Genomic DNA, 22482 nt, shown 5'->3' on the forward strand with positions numbered 1-22482 from the left:
CAGCCCTTCCCCAAACACAGCTCTCATCACATCACTCGATGGACCTGCTGTCCGAAGACGAGCACCCAGCACTGGCCTTCAGTTTCTCTCCCCAGCTTCATGCCTAACTGCTCTCAAAACACACCCCTTGCCCCACCCACCCTGGATTCGGAAGTGCCCCCAGACAGACTCTCCGTATACCCCAATCTGGAAAGGAACAACAAGGCACAAGGCAGGGTGTTTGGAGTGAAGGGCTCTGCATTTCTGTCCTGTTTCTGCCATTTACTAGCTGTGTGACCTTGGGCTCATCTCTTTACCTCTCTGAACCTCAGTCCCATCGTCAGGGTTAGCTCCAGGACTATGTGAGCAGTGAGGTAGAGCCCCGCAGGGACCAGTCCCCCATCTCTATCTCCCTCACCCCAGCCCAGCTTGTGGCTTCTGCTTTGTGACTCCTTTGTTCGTGAAATACGAACCCCAGGAGAACAAGACCTCCCCGTAAACCTCGGAAAGCCTGCCCCTGCAGCCCACCTGCGGTCGTTCTGGCTGATAAAACCTTCATTGAGTTTCTCCACAGCACTGGCTAGCATGGAGCTGGCATCGTTGGCAAAGTCCAGGTCTCGGATCTCGGACACAGGAACCGACACGATGGCAAAGGCCTCCTTGTCCTCCTTGGTGGGGCAGGTACCCAGCTGCAGGGACAGAGGTCAGCAGGGCACCCAGGGACAAGCTCGGGCCCCAGCCCTGGCCCCTGGCCCCCAGCCCCAGGCGGCCCGCACCATGAGCCGGATGGGCCGCTCCTCCTCAACGTCAATGGGCACGTTGGTGCTCTGGATCCACGTGTTGGTGCAGAGATGTCGCAGCCGGACATATGAGTTCCTGCGGGGCGGGGGATTGGGGGGCCCGCAGGGCACAGGACTATTTCATGATCACATCCCAGCTGTCTGCCTGCTCTGGCTCCCGACAGCTCCCCATCTTCACTTGACTCCACATCCAGCAGCCATGGGACAGGGGCACCAGTTTCCTCCAGGTGAGGAGCCCAGGCCAGATGAGAGTGCCCAGAGTGACCTCACGCAGGCTCACGTGCCTCACCTGCACGCAGAGACCCAAAGCACTCCAAGAGCCAAGGTCTCTTTGTAAACCTGGGGCCAAAATTCATCTGGACAAATGAGGCTGTTTAGACTATTTGTCCCATTTAGTATCAAGATGCACACGTTTCACAGCAGAAACACTCATGTCTTTGATTATGAAACATAATTTTACCTTTCTGAAATGAAAAACAACTGAACCTAAAAATGCAGCTGGCCCCCAGAGTTTCAGATAAGGGGTTGTGGGCCTGTAATAACTCAATTAATTCTCCCATCAGCCCTGTTGAAGGTAGACTTGATATTCCCACTTTACAGGTGAAGAAATCAGGACAAAGTGATTGAGTCAGCTGAGCCCCTACTGCTTGTAAATGCTAAGGCCTGACTGACATCCGAGAAGTTTCTTGATGTTACGTGCTAAATCTCAGTCAGGGGACCTTAAGGTCAAGGAGCCAGCCCTACCCAGTGCTCCCAGGACAAACTGTGGTGCAGCCTGTGCTTGAGTGCACAGACCAGCTGGGGCAGGTGGCTGATAAAGAACCCTGGAGAGAAGGCATTCTGATAAAGCACATAGCACAAGGCGGCAAATGCCCAGTGTGTGCAGAATCCAGGGCTGGACGCACGGCAAGCATTCAAGGACTGTCCGCTGCCTACAGCTCTCACAGCTCAATCCCGGGAGGGGTGGGACATGCAGATCCTAAGGCCACAGGACCCCTCAGGAGGACAAAGGAGTGGGACGCAGGAAGCCCAGAGACAGGATGGCCCAGCCTGGGCACCCCCAGCCAGCCACGTGGCACCCACCCACCGTGGCACGAAGGAGTCGGTTTTCTGCAATGTGGTGGGGTCCAGCTCAAAGAGGGAGGCGATGTCATTGCCATGGGGCACAGCCACCAGGCGGTACTTGATCTTCTCCCCAGCATTCCGGCGACTTGTGCGGCCCTGGACACCCTGGGATGAGGACCCCAACTCAGGCAAAAGCCCCTTCCTCCACTCAGGTCATCTGAAATCACCTGGGGTCCCACCTGAGCGGCCTTCTCCCTCCAGCCCTCCTCCCAGGGTTTCCCGGCCTCCCCTGTCCCACCCTCCGCCGGAGCAGTGCATGGTTGCTCTTCCTAGCCCGGGAGCCCTGCTGTGGACCTCACCATTCCTGCTGCCTTGGGGTCCGATGCATCACCCTTGTAACTGGGGTTCTCCTGGAGAAAAAGGTAGGGGGTGCTTCTGGACACTAGGCTATACCCACATGACCCCTGTCCCAAAGCAAGGTCCACAGAGGGCCTTGGGTCAGAGCAGCAGCCCCCACCCTCCCAGGGGTGCCCATGTTACTCCAAGGGGAGCCATCAGTGAGCACTCCCAGGCCCCACTCTCACGGCCCCTCTCCACAGTCCCAAGGGTGAGCCCACACCCCTCCCAACACACAGGGACGCTCCAGGACTCCCAAGCCTGGGCATTATGAGCAGATGTAGATGTCGAAGGCAAGTTCCACAAGGGCTGGGAATTCTGCTTGCTGCTCTACCCCAGTGCCCAGAACAACTCCTGGCACATAGCAAGGGCACAGGAATATTAGGCTTATTTACAGTCATGCACTCATTCGGTAACATTTGTTAAATAAATACATGACTGCAGGTAAGCCAGAGTCCACAGATACATGTGTGTGCAGACAGAGGTAAGCCAGAGTCCACAGATACATGTGTGTGCAGACAGAGACCAGGCACACACCCTCACTCACACCCATGTGCTCGCACAGCCTGCACTCCCAGGACGCCCTCGGCCTCTCTGCTCACCTCAGCAGCCAGGTAGTTGCCCGTGGCCAGGTGCTTGAAGCGGTACAGGCCATTCCAGTGGCCAGCTCCTCCACGGCAGGGGTCGTGGTGGACCACCTGGTGGGTGCAGGGGTGAGACAGGCCAGGGAGGGGGAGCTCAGACCCAGGGCCGACTTGGGAGGGCAAGGGTGGGGGGACCCTGGAGAGTTTTGGATATGTGGCGCCAGGAGCCTTCCTGACTCTGGATCTCCCACCTCTAGTGTGAAGAGGGAAGGCAGGGCAGGCTCTGACCTCGACCTCCCAGAGGGCGTTGGAGCTGGTGGCTGAGGTGGCGGACTGGCGCAGTGTGGTGCGCAGGAACACCTGCAGCTTGCCCTTGTACTCGTCGCATGTCAGGAACTTCTCCTGCTCCGCGTGGAACAGCCGCACCACGTCTCCCTGCGGGCGGTGGGTTGTGAGCTCAGGGTGGACAAGGACCCTCCAGGCACCAGTCCCACCTGCCTCAGATGCAGGGGCAGTTCCTTCCAGAGCCAGCAAGCAGAGGACGAGATGCATGCTGAGCCCCACCAGAGGTGGCTGGGGCCCGGGGCCAGCCGCTCAACCAGGCTTTCTGCCCAAATCCCAAATCCAAAGCTTCCAGATAACTGGGGCAGGACATGCTCTTACCCAGAGCCTTCCCTGGCCTTCCTACGTAGAACCTGCCCTTGATCACCTCCCTTCCCAATTCATACCTCTGGAAACCCCACCTGACATTTAACGGTCAATCCCAAGTAAACCCCTCCATGAAGGAAGGCGGGACCTCACCTCCTGGGGTCTTCCCAGGCCCACAGCTGTACCTCTCCTAGGGCCCTTTCTGCCTGATATCAGCAGTCCATGCCCATTTCTTTTGCTCCCCGTTGGTCTGCAGCAAGTGGAGTGCAGGGTCTGTGGCCCGTTCATCTCTGTAGCTTTGGACACAGAGACCAAGTATGGATCCTACCTCTGCTTTAAAAGCTGTGTGACCTTGGGTAAGTCCCTTAATATCTCTGAGCCTCAGTTTCCTCTTCTATAAAATGAGAATATAACTTCTTGTAGAAATTGTGAAGATTCTAATTTATATAAAGGAGTTAACATTGCACTTACCACATGCCAGCCACAGTGCGAGGACTTTATGTGAGCTTTCTCATCTAATCCTTACACTAACCCTCTGAGTACATACATCATCATCCCCACTTTACAGGTGGACAAACTCAGGCACAGAGAAGTAACTGTCCTGCAAGGGGCATGGGACACGAATCCATGCTGCCTGCAGCTCTGAGGCCCTCATCGCCCCACCTCACTTCGTCCCACAGTGAGCCTGCACCTAGCAGGCTCTCAGTCACGGCTGACACTGCTATTATCACTAATGGCGTTATCTGTCTTCCCTGCACTGTGCTGGACACAAAAGGACTCAGTCAACACTTGTGGAGTGAATGTGGGAGTGAGGGAGGGAGCAAACGAATGAATACACACAGATGGAGTCAGTCACTGTGGCAGAACCTAGTGACTTCTACCCAGGCTGTGCAGGGTGGGAGCAGAAAAGGGGTGGGTTTGTGCACCCAAGTTGCCTGGATTCTAACACTGGGGCCGTGACAGATTTACCAAAACCACCCCAGGCCACACCATAGGGTTCAGCCCAGTGATGCTTCATTTTCTCTGTGCTGCACAGATTTAGGGCTGGGATGTGTAATCAGGGAAGTCTTCTGGGAAGAGGTGGTCCATGAACTGGGCCTTGATTGATGTGTGGGTGAGGTGCAGGCTTAAGGGAAGGAAGGAAAGGCATTTGGATGGAGCACGGGTGGACGGGAAACGGCCTGGGAGATGGGAAGGAGGAGGTGGCGAGTGGCTGGGGAGCAGCCTAGCTGGGGTAAGAGGGCAAAGGGGGGCCACCGCAGGCTTCTGAACGAGGGAGGGCGGAGTGAACAGGGGGCGGCCTCCTTAGGTGGCTGTTCTTGGGCCTGTCACCTGTCCCTCAATCATGATATCTGGCCAGTTATACCTGCCGACCCCTAGCAATAGCCCTGCCCTCTTTGCTACCCCAAGTCTGCCCCTCCACACAGCCTGCCTTCAGTCTGCTGCTTCTACTGCCAGCAGCCCCACTTGAGGACCTCTGACCTCCCCCCGTCTGACTCCAGCCCTCCTTCCCCACTCTGCCCTGATCCCTCCCCCAGTCTTTACTGTGGTATCTCCCAGCAATTCTGTCCAGAAAGCTCATGCCTTCCCCACCTGCAAACCCCTATGTCCCAGAGCCCATGCTGGGCAGGTCAGGAACCAGGGCACAGACCTGACTCAGCAGCCTTATGCCCTTGCCCAAGAGGGCAAAGGGCACAGGGGCAAAGGGTAGGGGAGTGTGGGGATTGGGAAGGAGACAGGGTGCTCAAAGGATCTGGGCCCACTCCAAGGTGGGGGGATGGGGACACCTCTGAGGAAGAGAACAAGCAGGCCAGCCAGGACCAGAGACGGTGCAGAGGGGGCTTGAGAGGCGAGAGATGAGAGAGGCGGCAGTCCAGCTGGGGATGTGGGAGTTCAGTGGGGGAGGAGGGAGACTGGAGGGGGTGCAGAGCCAGAGAAGGGGGCACATAAAGAAGAGGGCTAGGCAGGGAGCAGAGCTGGGGTAGGTGGGGGAAGGCAGGAGGGGCCTGTGAGGAGGGGCTGTGCGGGAGCAGGCAGTGCAGCAGTGCTGCAGGCTCCCAGGGCTTACCCCTTTCAACACCTCCTCCAGGTAGTCTCGGAACTGCATAAACAGGTTAATCTTCCAGCTAGTATTGCAGTTCACAGAGTTGACCTGGGGAAGGACAGAGAGAATCCTGATGCCAGGCAGACCACCTCCACCCCCACTGTTGGGGAATGGGTCAGTGCTAAGGGCCTAGAGAGGGGGTGAGGTCCAGCCCGGATCCCATCACAGCACAAGGAGTGGATGGCTTCTCCCAACTGCCCTGTGGGTGCCAACCTGTGGGGTGGAGGATGGGGGCAGATGCTAAGAAACAGGTGGGGAGCAGTGAGGCCCAGCTTTTCCAGCAGGCCAGACAAGACTGGAGGAAGAGACCCTGGTGGGAAGGAGATGTCTGTACCCTCAAGGATGTGTGGACGCCCCTCCACTGCAGGGCTAGACCCACCACCTCACTCACCTCCTTGCAGCCGGCGTTGTCACTGAGCTCGTAATTGCTGGCATGCAGAGGCTGTCCTGCATTGACAGGATTCAGTATCACCTTGTCCCCCACCACCACCTACAGGGACAGGCAGAGCAGGATGAAGGTGGGAAATGCCAAGCCCCCAGGCCTCTCTGATCTCAGTCTGCTCCTCTAAGAAATGCGCATGACCTCATCCAGTCCCCACACTGAGACCCTATAAAAGCCCCCGTGGAGCTGTGGCCTGCACCACCACCAGGCCCCTGCAGCCCAGCCCTATCCTCACATTGTCCCCATTGCTCCGCAGCTTCCAGAAAGGCTGTATGAAGAGCCAGGAGCCCTCATTGCCCGTGGCATCCAGTGTCACCCGCATGGCATTCTTCTCCAGCAGTGCCGGCAGGCGCTTGTTCACTGTCAGGTACTTATTGCTCTTCATGTGTAGGAGCTGGTGGGCAGGCAGAGTGCAAGTGAGGTCCCCAGGCCCAGGAGGACAGCCCATCAGGGAAGGGGCACCGGGGGGGTTACACCTGGACATACATGCAGTGTCGGACACAAAGACACAAACACAAACTGAGATACATGCCGCCACGCACACAAACACACACTCCCAGCCAGGCTCCCAGGTATCACCAAAGAGAAGCTGGCACTGTTCTAAATACTGTACGTGCATTAGCTCATGTAACCTTACAACAGCCAAGAGGGAAGCCCTATCACTGGCTGATTGAACAGAAGGGGAAACAGAGGCACTAGGAAGGTAAATAACTAGCCCAAGGTCACAGAGCAGAGATTGGGACCCAAAATCCATGCTAGTGACCCCTGTGCTTCAAACACGCAGTGGACACAGCTACTCAAGCCCCACGGCAACAAACGCACTCAGAGGCCTACATGCAGTCCCAGAGACGGTCCCGGAGCCACCACTGGGGACACAACCCCCAGACGGCACATGAGCTGGCCCCCCACACCCCGGCAGCAGCCCAGACCAATTCTTGGGGAGGCGCAGGGGGCTCTCACCTGGATCACACTGCCGTACTTCACCACGTCCCCGTGCACTTTTTTGTTCTCCGTGTCGTTCTGCTTCTGCTCCATCTGGGCTGCGTGCTAGGCAAACACACGGAGGTGGAGGGCAGGCTCAGAAGCCTGCTCCTGGAGGGGCACATCCCTCCCCCAACACATGTGCACGTGCCCACACACACAGCTCCTGGCACTGCCCCGGAGTGGCTGTCAGAGGCCATCCAGCCCATTCCCTCCCACTACTGAGGAGGGACCGAGGCTGAGTGTGGAGGGGCAGCCGGAGTCACACAGCATGCATCTCAGGGAACCACCAAATCCCTCACCCCTGCCTCCCCACCTCCCTTTGAAGGGGGCTTGCCAGCAGGGCCTTGAACCCCCTAGCACCTCCACATTCCCAGCAAACAACCTCAGCTGTGCCCCACTACCCCCATCACACAGACTCCTGACACTCCCAACACAGGAGCCCTGCCCCAGCCCAAACCCTGGCAGGCGTGCTTGATGCCGCTCCCTCCTTTTCCTCCACTCCCTCCCAAACCTGTGTGTGCTCCCAGGCCACTGCCTCCAGGGAGCCTTCACTGACTGGCCACATCCAACTCTGATGGACCCAACTCTGGGGGCCTCCAGGATTTGGTCTGTGTCCCATTAAAGACACCTTTTTAGGCATCTCTGTCACATTAGACTGGAAGCTGCCTGTTGGTACGCTGTCTCCTCTATCCAATTGAGGGCTCCTGGAGACAGAGCTGTGTCTCCACCAGACGGGCACTCCCTGAGAGCACTGGCCCCTCTGCCCCTTCCTTCTCCTCAGTCCCATTACTCAGGCCTCATAACGAGGCCAGGGCACGGGTGGCTGCTCGGAAGATTTGCCATGTACCACATAACTTTCCACACACCTACAGTGTGTGGCTGACCACGCGTGGTGCTGAGCCCATGCCCGTGCATGTCTGAATGCACCCTGCCCAGGCTAGATCCCCAGTTCGGCCTCCGCCAAGTCGGCAGCAGGAAGGAAGCCTGTGACGGCCCCCAGCCCAAGGAGCTGCGGCTATTTTATGAGAGCTCAGGCAGCCTGCCCCAGCCCCCGCTTCCCGGCCCAGTTCACAGCTACGGGGCGGGCCCACCTTCCTCCATTTCACACCCACCTCCCCAGGGAAGTAAGGTCCACATGAGAGCGGGCAGGGCACTCGGCCTGCGGGTGTGCCTCAGAGGCAGGCTCCAAGGCCGCTGACCACAGCCAAGCCTCCCACTTTCTTTTCCATGGGGGCCGGGCTTGGGGCCCTGAGCTCTGTCCTGAGAGGAATGTCCAGGACGCGAACTCAGCCTCTGGTTCCAGGGGACCTGCGAGCAACCACCAGGCCCTCACATTGCACGCCAGGCATGTGTCCAAGGAACCCAAGATGTGCCAGAGACCTGGGGCCACTCATACTGCAAACTCACAGGATGACCGTGGTCAGCCAGTCCCCTCTAAGGACCCCAAGGCTCCAACTCTATTAAATGAGGAGAGGTTAAGACTGGTTCTCAAACTGGGTTCCCTGGAGCTGCTATCTCCAGGAGCCACTGCTAACTCCATGTACAGTTGTATAGGTCGCTCACTGCACCATGACGTCCAGCTGAAGGGCTGGGTGGGGGCTGAAATCCAATCCACATTCCCTCACTGAGCCATGTGCCCTGGCATAGGGCTGTGCCAGCCTAGAGGAAAAGGCACCTTCTTCTAACTGGCACAGAGGGGCCGTGTAGATGAGGGAGTCACTGGAGAGCACTCTATTTCCCCCACCTCACTTCATTCACACCACTTGGCTCAGTGGTAAAAGCCACTCAGCTCATTTTAAAAACCACTTGACTCACCCATGAGGCCCTGTCGGCTCTGATGAGCAGTGACCCCGCCACATGCACCCAGGTGCCTGATGCACAGCTGCACACACATACCTGCAGCTTCTGCAGCAGCACTACGTCAGCAATCTTCTCCTTGTCCTGCTTGGTCTGCTTGGCCTTCCAGTACTGCTTCTGGGCTGAATAGCGGTTCATGGGACACACCTTGAACAGGCAGTCTGGTAGGGTAGGCAAAAGGAGGGAGACTGGTTGCTGTGGAGGTCAGGCCTTCCCCGGGGAAATTCCCCAGCCTGCAGCCCTGCCCCCAAATCCCACCTCTGCTCTCCCCACCCTCCTGTTCCCCTGAGTAGAGAGGAGGTGGTTGGAAGAACCCTGTAGAACTTGGAGCATCCTGAATCAAGTAGAATGGTGAGTCCCAGCAGCAGGTTGGAGAGCAGGATCTCACCTGGCAGGAGGATGCTGTCCTCAGCCCCAGGGGAGGTTATCAGAGGCTCTTGGGCTCCCATTCCTATGCTGTCTGTCCCAGCTTTTGTGGATACTGGTGGCTGACAGCTCACACCTGTATCACTCTCTGGCCACCTGCCATCTTACGCACATTGTCTGGAAGTTACAACCCCACGGCCCCTTTGGAGGGGCAGCCCACATGCAGTGGCTGGTGCAGACATATGAGGCCACCCGGCCCCTGGAGGGGATTGTCTGCAGCACTGGTCACTCCCTGGCCCCCATGGGGTCAGGCTGAGGCTTCTCCTCCCCTGAAACCACATCCTCACTCTGCTCTTCTCCTGCCATGTATGAGCAAATCTCCCTCCCTCTCTTTCCCAGAGACACTCTCCTCAATAATTCCCCCCTTCATAGGCTCTGCTTCTAGGGAACTCAATCTAAGAAAGGGCCATTCAAAATTCCAGAAACAGGTTCACTATAGCAATTTTTATTTTGGAAAGCAGACAAAACATCTATGATTTTCAAAAGCCAAAACTCCAGAAAGGGTATCAGATTTTTCTACTTATCCAAACAAGGCATGGGTTGGAAAATCCTATTGTAAAGTGTGGTGGGAGAGGATCGAGGTTGCTGGATCACAGTGAGCTACTGGTCCAGGTGAGTGGGCCTGTTTGACACAACAGGGCTGTGCTGTGCAGCAGTGAGCTCCCCATCACTGGAGGGAATCAAGCCCTGGACAGGGGTTGGGCTCATGCCTCTGAGGCCCTCTCATGCTACAGTGCCATGCTGTGACTGCACAGTGCTCCAGTAGCATGGAACACAGCAGAGGTAGTTGTGCCAGAGCCCCTGAAAGGCATCACTGGGGGGTAGGTCACAGAGATGGGGCGCCCCCTCCTTCAGGCCCTTTCATTCACCCTCTAAAGAAAGGCAGGCTATGTCCGTGCTCTGAGCAAAGCTGATCATCCAGCCCCTGGGAACTAAAAGCAAAACTGGATTTTCTGTAGTCCACAAGCAGGCAGAGGCCCACTGATACCATCAGGAGAAGAAACTGAGTCAAAGTTCAGAGAAGACAGAGCTGCCCCGCAAGCAGGGAAACAATGGCAAGTGCTTAAGCAGACAGAACCATCAGGGGTTGCCAAGCCCACCGTGGCACCACGAGCATGAGCGGGCATCACTTCCAGAAACAAGCTCAATTTGTTGGAGGGAGTATGTCCTTATGGGGTTTTGCTCAGCCCTCAAGAAGAAGCTGGGATCTCACCCCCCTCCAGGAAGTTCTCCTGCTTCCCCAGGCTTGGATTGGAGCTCCCAGGGCCCCCCAGGTCCCCCCACCATCACATCAATTCTCGCTGCCTCATTAGAGGCCACTGGTTCCCAGCATGAGTGAGGGAGTGGGGCCCCAGCAGGCATTGTTTTGGAAATGGGGCAGCAAGATTTTGTTGCACCAATGATTGTGGTCACAGCTGGCATTTAGTGGGCAGGACAGGGGTGCTGGATGCCTGCACCATGAAGACAGCCCTTCATGACACCTGCCCAAAATGTCCACCACACACTCACAGGTGGACGTCTGGGAGGCAGGGTTCTGAATCCAGAGTGACATACAGAGACATGAAGTCTTTTTTATATGACTTAGCAAACATTGAATTTCCGGGAATGCAGCTCCAATATAAACTTAGGGAAGACTATCCTTTGTGTTGTTCAAACTTTACCAGGAGCTTTTTGCTCTTTCAGAAAATGCATCATCACTCGCACCTACATCTATGGCCGCGGTGTTCGGGGTTCAGAGGCAAGTCTGCCTGCTTCCTTGAGCCTTTTAGACATGCCCAATATTTACTTCTGTTATATATGTTACTGTACTATAAATTGCTTTCTTTTTACTTCTCTTTTTTGTCATGCTTAGGGCCTTATACTGGCATCACTTCTTCCCCTCCCCATGACTCCAGGCTCACTCAAGACCCTGGCCCTGAACAGCCCCCTGCTTCATATTATATAGATATGGATATGGATAGATGGCATTATTTATGAATCCCACTTCATAATATTAAAGGGGGCACTGGGTCTGACAGGCTGACCTGCTTATTTTTTGCCACCCTTACTAAACCCAGAGGCAGGTGGACGGGGACAAGCAGAGCTCATCACTGTGTCCCCAGCCCCCAGCATATGTCTGCCAGATAAACACATGAATCTAGAAGCGACTTTCCTCGTGTGTGATGAAATGGAGCTTAAATTTAGCTTTGAAGGGAGGAAAGGGATGAGGCATTGCAAGTGGAGAGAAGCTCCAGTCATGCACGGGGTCTGGCATCTGAGACAGGAGTGGGGCACTGGGCCAGGGCTGAGTATGAGGGAGACCGGAGCTGGGAGGGGGCTGGCGGGGGTGTCTGGGAGGCCAGCAGCCCACAGGCCTTGGCAATCCTGAGCCCCTTGGTCTCCCCACAGCCCGCCTCCCTGCACTCCCAGTCCAGAAGGAGGAAATGTATTTGCGGATCACCATTTCATGAAACAACATGGGGGCTTCCGTCCCCGGTACTGGTGGGCAAGCTCTGGGCCTGAGAGGGCTGAGAACTGGACCAACCCAACCGGAAAACAACTAAAACAACTGGAGTTTTCAAATGGGCATTATTTTAAGACTTATTAAAGAACTGACAAAACTGAGGAATTATGGGACCAGAACAGAAGATCAAAAGGGACACCAGGAAGAAAGAGAAACACCTAAGCTACTTTCACCCTGAAGGTATTTGCTGACTGTGGAAAACATGAACTTTTATTTGGACAGCTTCCCCAGGTGACGGGGGCAGAAATCCAAGTCCAGGCTCAGGGAAGGTGGAAAGTGTAACAGGACCAATGCAGGGAATGTGACAGATTCAGTAGGCTAGGACCCTGAGGGCTACACCCCCAGGGCAAGGGCTGAATGCAGAGCAGAGCAGCTCTTTCCAGGAACTAAGCCCCACTGGAATCCCCTGGATGGTGCAGGAAGCCCCAAACTGAAAATAGCTTCAGGCAGTCTTACACGGGTGGTGCCCCCCCCTGGGGGGCGGGGGTGTCTGGTAACAGGATATGCACACCCTATCTGGAGGAAAGTACCTTCCTCCTAGTCCACACTGCTCATACCAGATTTTTCAAATGCAATAACCAGTGTACAGTCCTCTTGGGAGCTTGGGAGCCAGATGCCACAAAAGAGAGCAAACCCACAAAAAAGGACTAGAATCAGATGTGAAGAAACTTCAGACACAGCCATCATCTGTACAACAGATATGCCTACTCGGCTTAAATCCACAAAAGAAAAGCTTGAGGACCCCTGCACACAGGAAACTAAAGTGACACAGCAGACAGATAAGAACCAAATGGAATTTCTAGAAATAAAAAAACCTCAGTAACTCAATTTAAAAATCATTGATCGTATTGAACAGGAGAACAGACAGAGCTGAAGAGAAAACTAATGAAACAGTAACAAACCTTACTATGGTTGATGTGTTCTATTTCTGTTCTATCTGATGCTTTAAGGGATAGCTGAGCCCCAGTAAAGGGACTTTACAACCTGTAAATGTGTCAGAACCCGTGTCTGAATGAAGTACATTGCCCTTGCAGCCTCCCAGGAGTGGGATGACGCCAGAAGCAATCCCTCCCTGCTCCCAATTCCTCTTTATCTTTCTTGGAAACTTGCTACTTGGAACTTGTCAAATTCATCTTTTTCTCTCACACAGATCCTCCTTTGAGACTTGCCCACAATACATGTCAGAAAATGGTTGTTCGATGAATAAATGATCTGAGCCCTCTAAAATGTCTGGGGCCCACCTGTATGCACAGGTGCCATGCTCTTTGCCCAAAGGCAGCCCTGTAAGAACCCCAGAAGGGGCCAGAACCTTCCTTCTCACCAAACTGGAGGGCAGAACGGTAGAGAAGGAAGGCAAGCAGACTGGGCCCACGCAGGAGCAGCAGCATCGAAGGCCAAGAGAAAAGCCTGCCTCTAGGGGGACTACAGGACTATGTGTGCTGGGGTATGTGTGCCTGTGGGTAAGGGGGCCCCAGGGCTTGTGAGGCTGCAGACAAGAGGACATTCACTTATTAAATAAAGTCAAGTAACAATCCCCAACACTGACTAAGGTGTGTAACAGAACAAAAGCCACTACCACTGCATAGACTCATCCAGGGTGGGGAGCTTCATAAAATACGAACTCCCAGGTGTCCTATACAGCTTGGCAGGTCTGAGGCAAGGCCAGGGCATATGCATTTTTAAAGTCACCCTCACCCCAAATGGTTCTGCTGCTCAACAGAGTTTGAAAAGCAGGTTGAAAAGTGGACTCACGGTAAGAACAGAGCACAGGGAATAAAGCTATACAGTCACAATAATACATAAGTTTGGTATCAATTATACAAACCTCTGTTTTTAATTTTTTTCAACACTTAAACTTAATTTATAGAACAACACATTGAAGACCCACTGGTGTAACAGAAGAGAATGCAGAGGTTATTCAGTCTCCATGATGTAAAACTAAAAGCGGCCGTGGTGGTGGAAGGGAGCACGGAGCAGAGCACTGGAGGACTGGATGGGTGAGAAACGGAGGTGAAACTGTGATCCCAGGTGTATAAAGGTGACAAAGGAGAATGTACAACAGTGACAAGATGCTGTTGGGAGGACTGGGGGACAGGAAGTGGAGCGTTGGGCCAACTGAGCCAATTCTCATGAAATAAGCAAAGCAATGGGAAGCCTGGGAGTAGCCAGCAGAAGAGGCAACAAAGAATTCAAGGGATGGTTGTCTCCTATTATGTGGCTGGAGGAGGTGCCAAACAGTACAAGCCCCATGGGGAGCAACTGGCAGTCTTGATCAGAATCACAGAAGCTCCAGTCCTTTGACTCAGCAATCTCACTGCTGGTCATTCATTAATTCTAAGAGCACACCTGCATTTGTACAAAATGAGGAGGGACAAGGGTCTTCGCTGCGGCACTGTCAGGAACGACAAAGATTAGGAATAGCACAAGTGTCTATCAAGAGAGGATCAGTTACAGAAATTACAATAGAGCCATGTAATGGAATGCTCTGTAGCTGTAAGAGAGGTCAGAAATTCTGACAACTGCTACACGTGGGTGAACCTTGAAGCCATTATGCTAAGTGAAATAAGCCAGCCACAAAAGGGCAAATGCTGTAATGATTTCGCTCCTCTGAGGAACATAGAATAGTCAAATGCACAAGACACAGAAAGTAGAATGGTGGTAACTGAGGAGGGGCGGGGGCAGAGGAGAATGGGGAGTTATTGTTTATGGGTACAGAGTTTCAGTTTCACATGAAGAAAAAAGTTCTGTGGATGGATGGTGGTGATGGCTGTAAGTGAGAATGTGCTTAATGCCACAGAGCTATACAATTAACATGGTTAGGATAGTAAACTTTATGTTAGGGATCTATACCACAATTTCAAGATAAATAAATGTTCTTTAAATGCTTGAAACTATGTAATATGTAGGAACACTGTTTTCACATACTTGTCTAGGATAAGGATCAACAAATGATTTTTTAAGTGAAAACAGGGGGGACAGAGAGTTCAAGATTTTTATATACTAATATGGAAAGCTCTCACTACAATCTATCCATAATAAGGTTTATAAAGGAAAAACAGCAAAGAACAGAATAGTATATATAGAATGGAACCTTTGTGTAAGGGGGGACTATCTGAATATATGTTTGTATTTGCATAAAGGAACATTGGAGGGGACATAAGAAACTAAAGAAAGTGGTTCCCTGAAGGGGCAACAGTGGAGGGGGAGGGAGGGCAGGGCAGGTGGGAGCCGCCTCTCCATACGTGTTTGTACAATGTTCTGATGTTTTAACCATAAATAAATTACCTAGTCAGAATTTCTGTATGGTTGCCCCAGAAAGGGGGCAGGCGAAGTGGGGGCACCATTGTTTTCATCTTGATCCTACAGCATGTATTTATATTATTTTTATAAGAAGAAAAAAAAAGGAATAAGAACAAAATTTAAGTGGCCAATAAACACATGAAAAGATGCTCCATCTCACTAGTAGTCAAAGGAATGCAAATTAAAACCACAGGGAGATGCCATTTCACACCCAGCAGGCTGGAGGGCAGCTCAGTGAGACAAAACCAAGTGTGGTCAGGATGGGGGCGGGACAAGGGCGGCCGCACCCACCGGCTGCCAGGGCTGAGCCGGGGGAGTTCTCCCACCAGGACACCCGTGCACGCGAGCTCTAAGTGACATGTGCGGGAACACTCACTGCGGCATGGTTAGCAAGTGCCAAAAACTGGAAATGAGCAAAATGTCCATCAACAGCAGAACCACTAAATGAATGGCAGTTTACCTACCCAGTGGAATATTACACAGCAATTAAACAGATGAACCAGAGCCACATGTGTCAACATGCAGAAATCTCAGAAACAGTGCAGAACACCAAATGTGCAGAAAGATTTTACAAAAGGCTACTTTTACAGAAGTAAGATTTTACAAAAGGCCACTTTTAAAGTGGAATATAATACCGTTATCATTCGTGAGTGTATCCCTATGTATGATTAGCAAAAGCAAAAAAATGGGCCCCTGAATGATGCACCAATTTCTGAGGAGTGTTTGCCTATGGAATGGGTGGTGGAGGAAGGGAATAGGGAAGATGCAAGGGGCTTCAGCTACACATAAGATGATATCTCTTTAAAAAGAAAAGATCTGAAATAAACATGGCAAAGAGGATTTGACAGAGCTCAGTAGTAGGTACAAGGGTTAGTTTTCTCTTTCATGTGGAGTTGAAGTATGTCTTCATAACAATAAAAATAACAATAAACTGGGCGTAGAAGGTGGACAGGTAGAGCAGAGGCATAAGGCTGGGCTGGGTTGGGGACACCAGTCGTGCTAGCACAGGGAGGCCACCTCTCCCCACCCTGCCTCCCCCCAGTCCGGGTGGGTAGGGACTCCTGCACAGTTTCCTGGGGTCTCTGTAGCTGGGGGTGTGAGCTTTGTGCTTCCCTGGGGTAGCCTGGGAGGTGAGAGCTGCACCGGGTCTCCTGTGCCCCGACCTGGAAGAGGAGGAGAAAGGGAAAGGGCTCATGGCAGGGAGCAGGCCCAGACCCTGGGCCCATTCAGCAGCACATGACTCAGAGTAGCCATACCCAGCACCCCTACAGCTAAGCAGAGGCCCGGGAGGCTGAGCTGCCATGGGCGCCCTACACATGGGGCACCAGCAGCCTGGGCTTCCTGGGGCACTGCAGACTCTGGAAAGAATTCCCAGAACATGTTGGGGCTTGGAATGGCTTCAAAAGACAGCTACAGCTGAAACCACAAACAAGGAGCCAATCAGCGGTGATGGAGGCAAGTTGGGGGTTTCACAGGGCTTTCCCAGCCCAGCCTGAGGGCTCCAGGGTCAGCATGTGAGCGGGGAGTGAGCTGCAGGAGGCAAGTGGGGGACATCGCAGTTGACACAGCCATAGCTGGGCGCCCCCAGGGTGGCAGGACAACACTTGTGGAGCCTCTGGACACAGCCGTTTCTGACCATGTCTAGCCAACTTCTAAACTGCCTGCCTCCACGCCCTTGCTGGGACCTCCCCCTGGGGCCAAGGTATTTGCGGGAGACACACAGAACGAGAGGCAGGCCTCCTGTGTTTGGGGCTCAGCAACACCTTTCTCTTCTCTGGGCTTCAGTCTCAAAACTGAAGAGGTTGGAGTCCAGTCCCAAGTTCTAATGCTCCAACTGGTGCCCGCCAGCCACAGGGTCATATGGAGACCTGGTTTTGTCCCAGAAGATGGGCTCTTCTCGGGTCTGAGACAGGCCACAGGATGTCCAGAGGGGTCTCTGCCTGCCTCTCCAAGACGGCACAGGCCAGGACTGGGGCAGACAGGGTGGGGGAAGGCTGGAGGCTGAGTCCCTCTTCCGTCTCTGAACTGGCTGGGCCTGGCAAGGCCCAGGGTACCATGGGGCAGCTCCTGGGTCCTGGGAAGGGCCCCTGACCACAGGCTTGGGAACATGGAGAGGGAGAGAGAGGCGAGACTGGGAAGGAGCAATGGGGAAGGAGGGCAAGTCAAAGGAGCATTTGTTCGGCAAAGTGGCTTTTTTGTTGTCAAACACTGGCCCTAAACTGTCCGGTGGAACTCCAGGGCACGTCTGCCTCTGCCACAAACTCCCACCCACCTCACCACCTGTCACACCTCAAACGTGACTACACACACCTTCACACACACACACACACACACACACCGTCCCCTTTTGGTCCCAGTCCCCTCTCTGCCCTGGCACAGCCCACCCTCAAGACCCTCACCCTTACTAAATTTTTGCCGAGTTTTGCCAAATACCTGAATCCCTTGGCTAGAATGGGAATCTGCCCCCTTCATCACTGGCTTCAAAGCTCTATTTTTGGCTCCAGGAAAGGCCCAGGACTTGTCACTACTCACCCCCAACCTTCAGAACCCAGAGGCAGGCATGGGCAGAGCTGTGCCTCCAAGGGAAACCAAAAGAACACCCTGAAACCCCCAAAACCCAGGCCCAGTGCCTCCCAGGCTAGGCTCAACCAATGGGCTCTGGGAGGGTCATGTCCACAGGACCCCAAGCAGCCAGGCCTGAGGGAGGTGGCAGGGCTCAGAGGAAACCCAAGGAGGGGCCCCATGCAAGCAGTTAGCCCTCAGCGGTATACCAGATGCCCACCGTGTGGCAGACACCGCAGGTAAAACAGCTAGAACTTGCTGCCCTGCTGGAGCTGCCATTCCAGCAGGAGAGACAGGTGACAAAAAAATAATTAAAATACATGGAGTAAGTCAGATTCACGCTATAAAGAAAAAGAAACCAGGGAAGGGAGGTGGAGGGCAGTGTTATACTGGTTGGCCAGGGAATGGCCCACTAAGGAGATGAGACCTGAAGAATAGGCACCGTGTAGATACGTGGGGTAGGAACCTTCCAGGCAGTGGGAACAGCAAGTGCAAAGGTGCAGAGAAAGGAGGGCAGCTGATAAAGATGCAGAACAGCAGGGAGGCTGATGTGGCTGTGGGGAGCAGGAGAGGACTGGGCGCAGGAGTGAGAGGAGGGGGCAGCAGGGTCAGACGCCGTGGACACCGGGTCTGTGGTGCTGGCGGCGGTTCCCATGTACCCAGGCATGTCCCCACCAAAGACCCCCAGGCAGAGCCCCCACTCAGAGGCCCATGATGGAAGCCAGAGCAGAACAGCAGATGTGGGGCCCCACCGCAGGCTGGCAGGACCCCCCCCATATCCTCCACACTCCGATGTTTGGGCAAGCCCCAGCAGACAGACAGCCAAGGATGCCGCAGGATTACTTAAACCCCGCTCCCCTCCCAGCCTCCCTCTCAAGGACAATCCCAGCTAATCTCTCCCCAGAGGAGCAGCCACGTGGGCAGACAAGGTGGCAGTGGGGCGGCGTGTTCCTGCCTGCTCCCGCCTGCCCACCACACCCAGTATCTGTCTATCAGTCTCAGCCTCACTGGTAGTCACAATAATAACACCTTACCTCAGCTGGGCACAGTGACAACAGGATACCATCTGCATCTCACAGGGGCTGGGCAGGGCTGAGGAGCCACTGGTCACAGAGGACACAAAGGCTCCTCAAGGGAAGGCACCTACTCAGGGTCACACAGCAGAGCCAGGTCTGGGCTCTGTAAGCTCCCCTAGGGCAGCGTCACCCCCACCACACGGGCTGAGGCCCCACCTGGGGTCAGGAGAAGGGACCTGGAGAACACGGGTCCACTGTCCTCACCACGGAGAAGAGGAGATCACAGCACGAAGAACAGCGCTCACCCTGAGCCTTCTAACGCCTGAGGAAGTTCTCTTTTCCTCCCCTGTTCCCTCAGAAAATAACCAGGCACACAAAGAAAGCCCTGTGGCTGGTGGGGAGTTGGGGAGAGAATGGGACCTCAGGCAGAAGTGGGTGTGCCCCTGAGAAGTGGGGTGGGGACCCCATAAAATGAAGGTGGCAGTGCAAGCCCACAGGGAATTCCACAGACAGCAGAGTGGGGGCCACGGGGCCGCACCTCTCTAACCTGTCAGGGCTGGATGGGGTTGAGCGAGTTCTGTCCCAGGGCCACGGCTCAGCAGCCTGGGAGGGGAGGTGGTGGTGGGAGCAAAGGTCTTACCTCGAAACTTCTTAGGGGGGTTGTCCAGGTCCCCTGCCGCAGGCTCCACCACACAGCGGTCATCCACCAACCTGAGGGGCAAGGCAGCTCAGTCAGCGGGAGAGGAGAGGCCCATCCCCAGGCAGCCCTTCCTCAGGGCAGTTTTCTAGGGCACCAGGAAGCCTCCAGAGGCATCTCTCCATCACTGTCAAATCCCCACCATCACATCCTTCTCCTTCCTGGCATCACTAATAAAAGGCAAAGTCTCTTAGGGTGGCGATGGGGGGCCCCCAGGAAAAGCAGAGAGACACACCCAGCCCACTGGGGCAGTCTGTGTGGCTGTCACACGCTGAGGACAGAACTCCTGCCACAGCCCCGAGACTTTGCTGCCCAGACCTGAAAGGGCAGAAGGCGATGGAGGAGGAAGAGAGAAAAGGACCGAGAGAGACAGAGACAAAGTCAGAGAGATACAGAGAGGAGGAGAGACAGTGAGAGCAAGGGAGGCAGGGAGAGGAGGAGGGACCAAAAATAGAGTCAGAAAGATAAATAGGATAGAACCAGGCAGAGACTAGACACAGACACACAGACGAGAGGGGGGTTGTGAGACACCAAACCAGGGGCCAGGCCTTTGGGTCGCGGAGTTGGGACAGTGAACCAAGCACCTTCCCAGCCTTAGTCAGGCCCCCCCATTCCATGCCGCCCTCTTTGGCCACCCTAGGGCCTGAAAGTCCCCACCATGGCTAGGGCTAACCCTGAATCTCTGGAAGATTAAAGAGGTCCCTCTGCTGCTGTCGGGGAACAGCTGTAGGTGGCTGAGGGGAACATCAAGAGACCAGTGAGGAGGCAGTTACATCCAGGTGAGGGTTGGTGAGGGCCTGGATGGGGTAGTGATGAGAGGAGGTCAGAGTCCACACAAATCTTGAAGATATGAGCCACCTATCCATTCATTCCTGAATTTAAAGTTCTTTAATGTCACCCCAACCTCTAGGATAAAGTGATGATAATGTCCCACTGCTTTGGAGGCCAACTCTATCTGAGCACTTCAGGACAACTGCTTCTGAATTCTCACCCACTTCCCTATTAGGGGCTAGTCATTAGCACTATTTTACAGAGAAGGAAAGTATTTGAAGGTTAAATAATTTGCCTGAAGTCACAGAGCTGGTATCAAAGCCTCCTTTTGTTCTTCCCCTCCTTGGGTTGGCTAACAAGGCCTTTTATGATCTGACCTCCACCCACTCCCCAGTTAGCCTCACAACTTCCTTGCCCCAGCCGTTCTCAAACTCCAGTTGGTTCCAAGGTCTCTCATCTCTACAGAAGTGGCCCTGGAAGCCTGCAATGCCCTTCATGCCCAGCCTGCCCTGGCCTCCCTCCAGCCCCAGGCCTAGCACACCTCCATTCTTCCACCCTTAGCCCCTCTCTCTCACTCTGTGAAACCTTCCTCGGCCAGTGCTCTCCCTCCCTTGGGGCTTCCCTCCCCCATGCTCCCCCAGCACCTGGTCCTGGCCTTGCCCACTGCCATGTCTCTACTGTGACTATTTGCCATGTCTGCACCGTGAGTTCCTTGAGAGCAGGACCTGTGTTTTCCCTTTGGCATCACCAGTGCTTCACACAATGCAGTCTATAGTAATAACAATAGCAAACAGGGTTTTGTTTCTAATATTTTCATATATCATTATTTAATTTTCTAAGTCTATGTTGTTATTATTTCTACTTCACAGGCAGGGAAACAAGAGTTTAATGAGGAGAGGTTGAATGAATTGGCCGGGGACACACCGCTAGCCGGCAGCAGAGCTGGACTTTGAAGATGTGCTGTGCGGTGGTGCCAGAGCAGGTGACCTGGAGGGGGAGAAGGCAGCCCGCCCTGCAAGGCCCCTCTGGGCCTCCGGCGTCAGCTCAGTGCTCGGCCCTCTCCGCTTCTCCATCTGCACTCACGCCCTTGGCCAACTCATGGGTTTGAGCAACACTTATACCCTCACTGATGATTCCACACCCACCTTTCCCCGTGCCTCCTCCCCCAAAGTCCAGACTCAAAGATCTGACTGCCCACTTGACACCTCCACTTGGATGTCCGCAGACATCTCAAACTCAGCACGCTCAAACCTGAGCTCCTGGTCTTCTACCTAATGGGGCTCCTCTTGGAGGCCTCCCCAACCCAGTTGATGGCAACCCATCCTTCCAATTGTTTGGGCCAAAAGCTTTGGACCAATCCCTGGCTCTCCCTTCCACTCACTCCTCACACCAATTCTGTGAGAAAATCCTGCAGGCTGGTATCGATACGTGTGGAATCTGACCTCCTCTCATCACTACCCCATCCAGGCCCTCACCAGTCTCCTCACTGGTCTCCTGATGTTCCCCCCACCCACCTACAGCCTGTTCTCCCACAGCAGCACAGGGATCTCTTTAAAAGGTATATCAAATCAGGGCAGTCTGCTGCTCAGAACCTTCTAGAACCACCCATCTCAGAGTAAAAGCCAAGAACTCACAATGGCCTGAAAGCCCTCCCATGACCGGCCGCTCACTCCTCTGGCTTCATCTCCTCCCCCAGCCCTTCGTCCACTGGGCCCATCCCCCAGCCCCCAGCCAGGCTCTCAAACCTCCCAGGAGATTTGACACCTGTTCCTCCCTCCACCCACAGACACCTCCCAGGCTCTCTCCCCTCCTCCTCCAGATCTTGATTCAAATAACCCTTTCCCCTGGACACCATCCCTCCCCATCCCTTTAAAATTGTAAACTGCTCTTTCCCACACCCCTCAACCTCCTCCCTGCCTCACTATTCCCCACAGCACTCACCATCAGCTGGCCTGCCATATATTTTACTTATTTATTTTGGTTACTGCCCCCCACAGCCTGGAATGGAAGACCCATGAGGAGAGGGGTGTATCTGTTTTGCTTCCTGCCACATCCCCAACATCGGACCACTGCCCGGCACACAGCAGGCACACATGAAATACATTTGAGAGAATTCATTCCTTTTGCTAGCTGCTGAGGGATGTCTATGAGAAGCAAAAGGTAAGGTCCTGCCTCAGGGAGTTTAAAATCTTATTAGGAAGACAAATCACATACTCAGAATGGTTTATGATACAGGGAATAGGCCCTGGTGCCAACTGGTGGTACTGGCTGTGGATTTTGTCCAAATTCATAGAAGGGATTGACCAGAGCTTGGTCAGTTAAAGAAGGTATGAAAGAAGAGGCAGGAG

At 54.2% G+C, this 22482-nt stretch overlaps 1 protein-coding gene across 3 annotated transcripts in view; it reads right to left on the minus strand.

Annotated features, from left to right (window-relative positions):
• Nucleotides 1-22482, minus strand: part of ITPR3 (inositol 1,4,5-trisphosphate receptor type 3) — a 63786-nt gene that overhangs the window by 30128 nt on the left and 11176 nt on the right. For all 3 annotated transcript variants that reach the window (XR_005025130.2, XM_036887066.2, XM_057494177.1), the window contains exons 3-14: nucleotides 19307-19377; nucleotides 8899-9020; nucleotides 6979-7065; nucleotides 6254-6412; nucleotides 5968-6066; nucleotides 5541-5624; nucleotides 3113-3259; nucleotides 2843-2938; nucleotides 2204-2254; nucleotides 1867-2009; nucleotides 756-855; nucleotides 508-668 (exon numbers count right to left, since the gene is read on the minus strand). Coding sequence is in view for 2 of the 3 variants with exons in the window: in XM_036887066.2 (XP_036742961.2) it covers nucleotides 508-668; nucleotides 756-855; nucleotides 1867-2009; nucleotides 2204-2254; nucleotides 2843-2938; nucleotides 3113-3259; nucleotides 5541-5624; nucleotides 5968-6066; nucleotides 6254-6412; nucleotides 6979-7065; nucleotides 8899-9020; nucleotides 19307-19377 (1320 nt within the window). In the remaining variant the exon portion in view is untranslated. The remainder of the gene's footprint in view (nucleotides 1-507; nucleotides 669-755; nucleotides 856-1866; nucleotides 2010-2203; nucleotides 2255-2842; nucleotides 2939-3112; nucleotides 3260-5540; nucleotides 5625-5967; nucleotides 6067-6253; nucleotides 6413-6978; nucleotides 7066-8898; nucleotides 9021-19306; nucleotides 19378-22482) is intronic.

The sequence above is a fragment of the Manis pentadactyla genome, chromosome 16 (assembly GCF_030020395.1).
Source record: "Manis pentadactyla isolate mManPen7 chromosome 16, mManPen7.hap1, whole genome shotgun sequence".
NCBI classification, from domain to species: domain Eukaryota; kingdom Metazoa; phylum Chordata; class Mammalia; order Pholidota; family Manidae; genus Manis; species Manis pentadactyla.